General features: G+C 78.5%; 1 protein-coding gene across 1 annotated transcript in view; it reads right to left on the bottom strand.

The window, feature by feature from the left end:
* Positions 1-352, bottom strand: part of ALCAM (activated leukocyte cell adhesion molecule) — a 109,885-nt gene extending 109,533 nt beyond the window's left edge. The window contains exon 1 of the mRNA XM_026041768.1: positions 262-352. Coding sequence (XP_025897553.1) covers positions 262-340 — 79 coding nt within the window. The 5' untranslated portion in view covers positions 341-352. The remainder of the gene's footprint in view (positions 1-261) is intronic.
* Between the last annotated feature and the right edge of the window lie 295 nt (positions 353-647).

Consider the following 647-nt stretch of genomic DNA (forward strand, 5'->3'; position numbering starts at 1 on the left):
GGCCACTCCAACGGCCGCTCCAACGGCCGCCCGCGCGCCCCAACGGTCGCCCCAACGGTCGCCCCAACGGCCGCTTGCGCGTCGTCCCCGCGGTGCCCCGGAGCGGCGGTAGGTGGTGAGGGGCAGCGGGGCGCGGGCAGAGCCGCAGGGGCAGCGAAGGGAAGGAAAGGGACGGGAAGGAGCGCAGCGGAGGGCACAGCCGCCGCGGCCACCCGCGTCTGTGCCCCGGGCAAGTTGCGGGCGCGGCGCGGGCGCGCTCACCTGGCGGCACGCAGAGCGCTCCGAGCAGCAGGCAGAGCGGCAGCGGGCGGCGGCGGGAGGCGCCGGGGGACTCCATCATCCCGCCTGCCCGCGGCGGGACCGGCCGGGGGACTCTTCCCGCCGGCGGCGGAGCGGGGAGGCAACTTCTGCCCTCCAAGAGCAGGCGACGGCGGCGGCTCTTTTTTCCCGGGGCGGCAGGAGCAGGAGCGGTCACGTCCCTGTCCCCGTCGGCGGCGGCGGCGGCTCTCGCTCTTGCTGGGCGAGCAGCGAGGAGCGACTCGCGACCGGGGCAGGTGGCGGCTCCCCTCTGGCAGCGAGCGGCGCTCCAGGACTGAGAGCGGCGCCGCGGAGGCGGAGCCGGGCGGCGGCGGCGGCGCTGGCCCGGC

This window comes from Nothoprocta perdicaria, unplaced genomic scaffold (genome assembly GCF_003342845.1).
Source record: "Nothoprocta perdicaria isolate Ctin4 unplaced genomic scaffold, notPer1 scaffold_102, whole genome shotgun sequence".
NCBI lineage: Eukaryota > Metazoa > Chordata > Aves > Tinamiformes > Tinamidae > Nothoprocta > Nothoprocta perdicaria.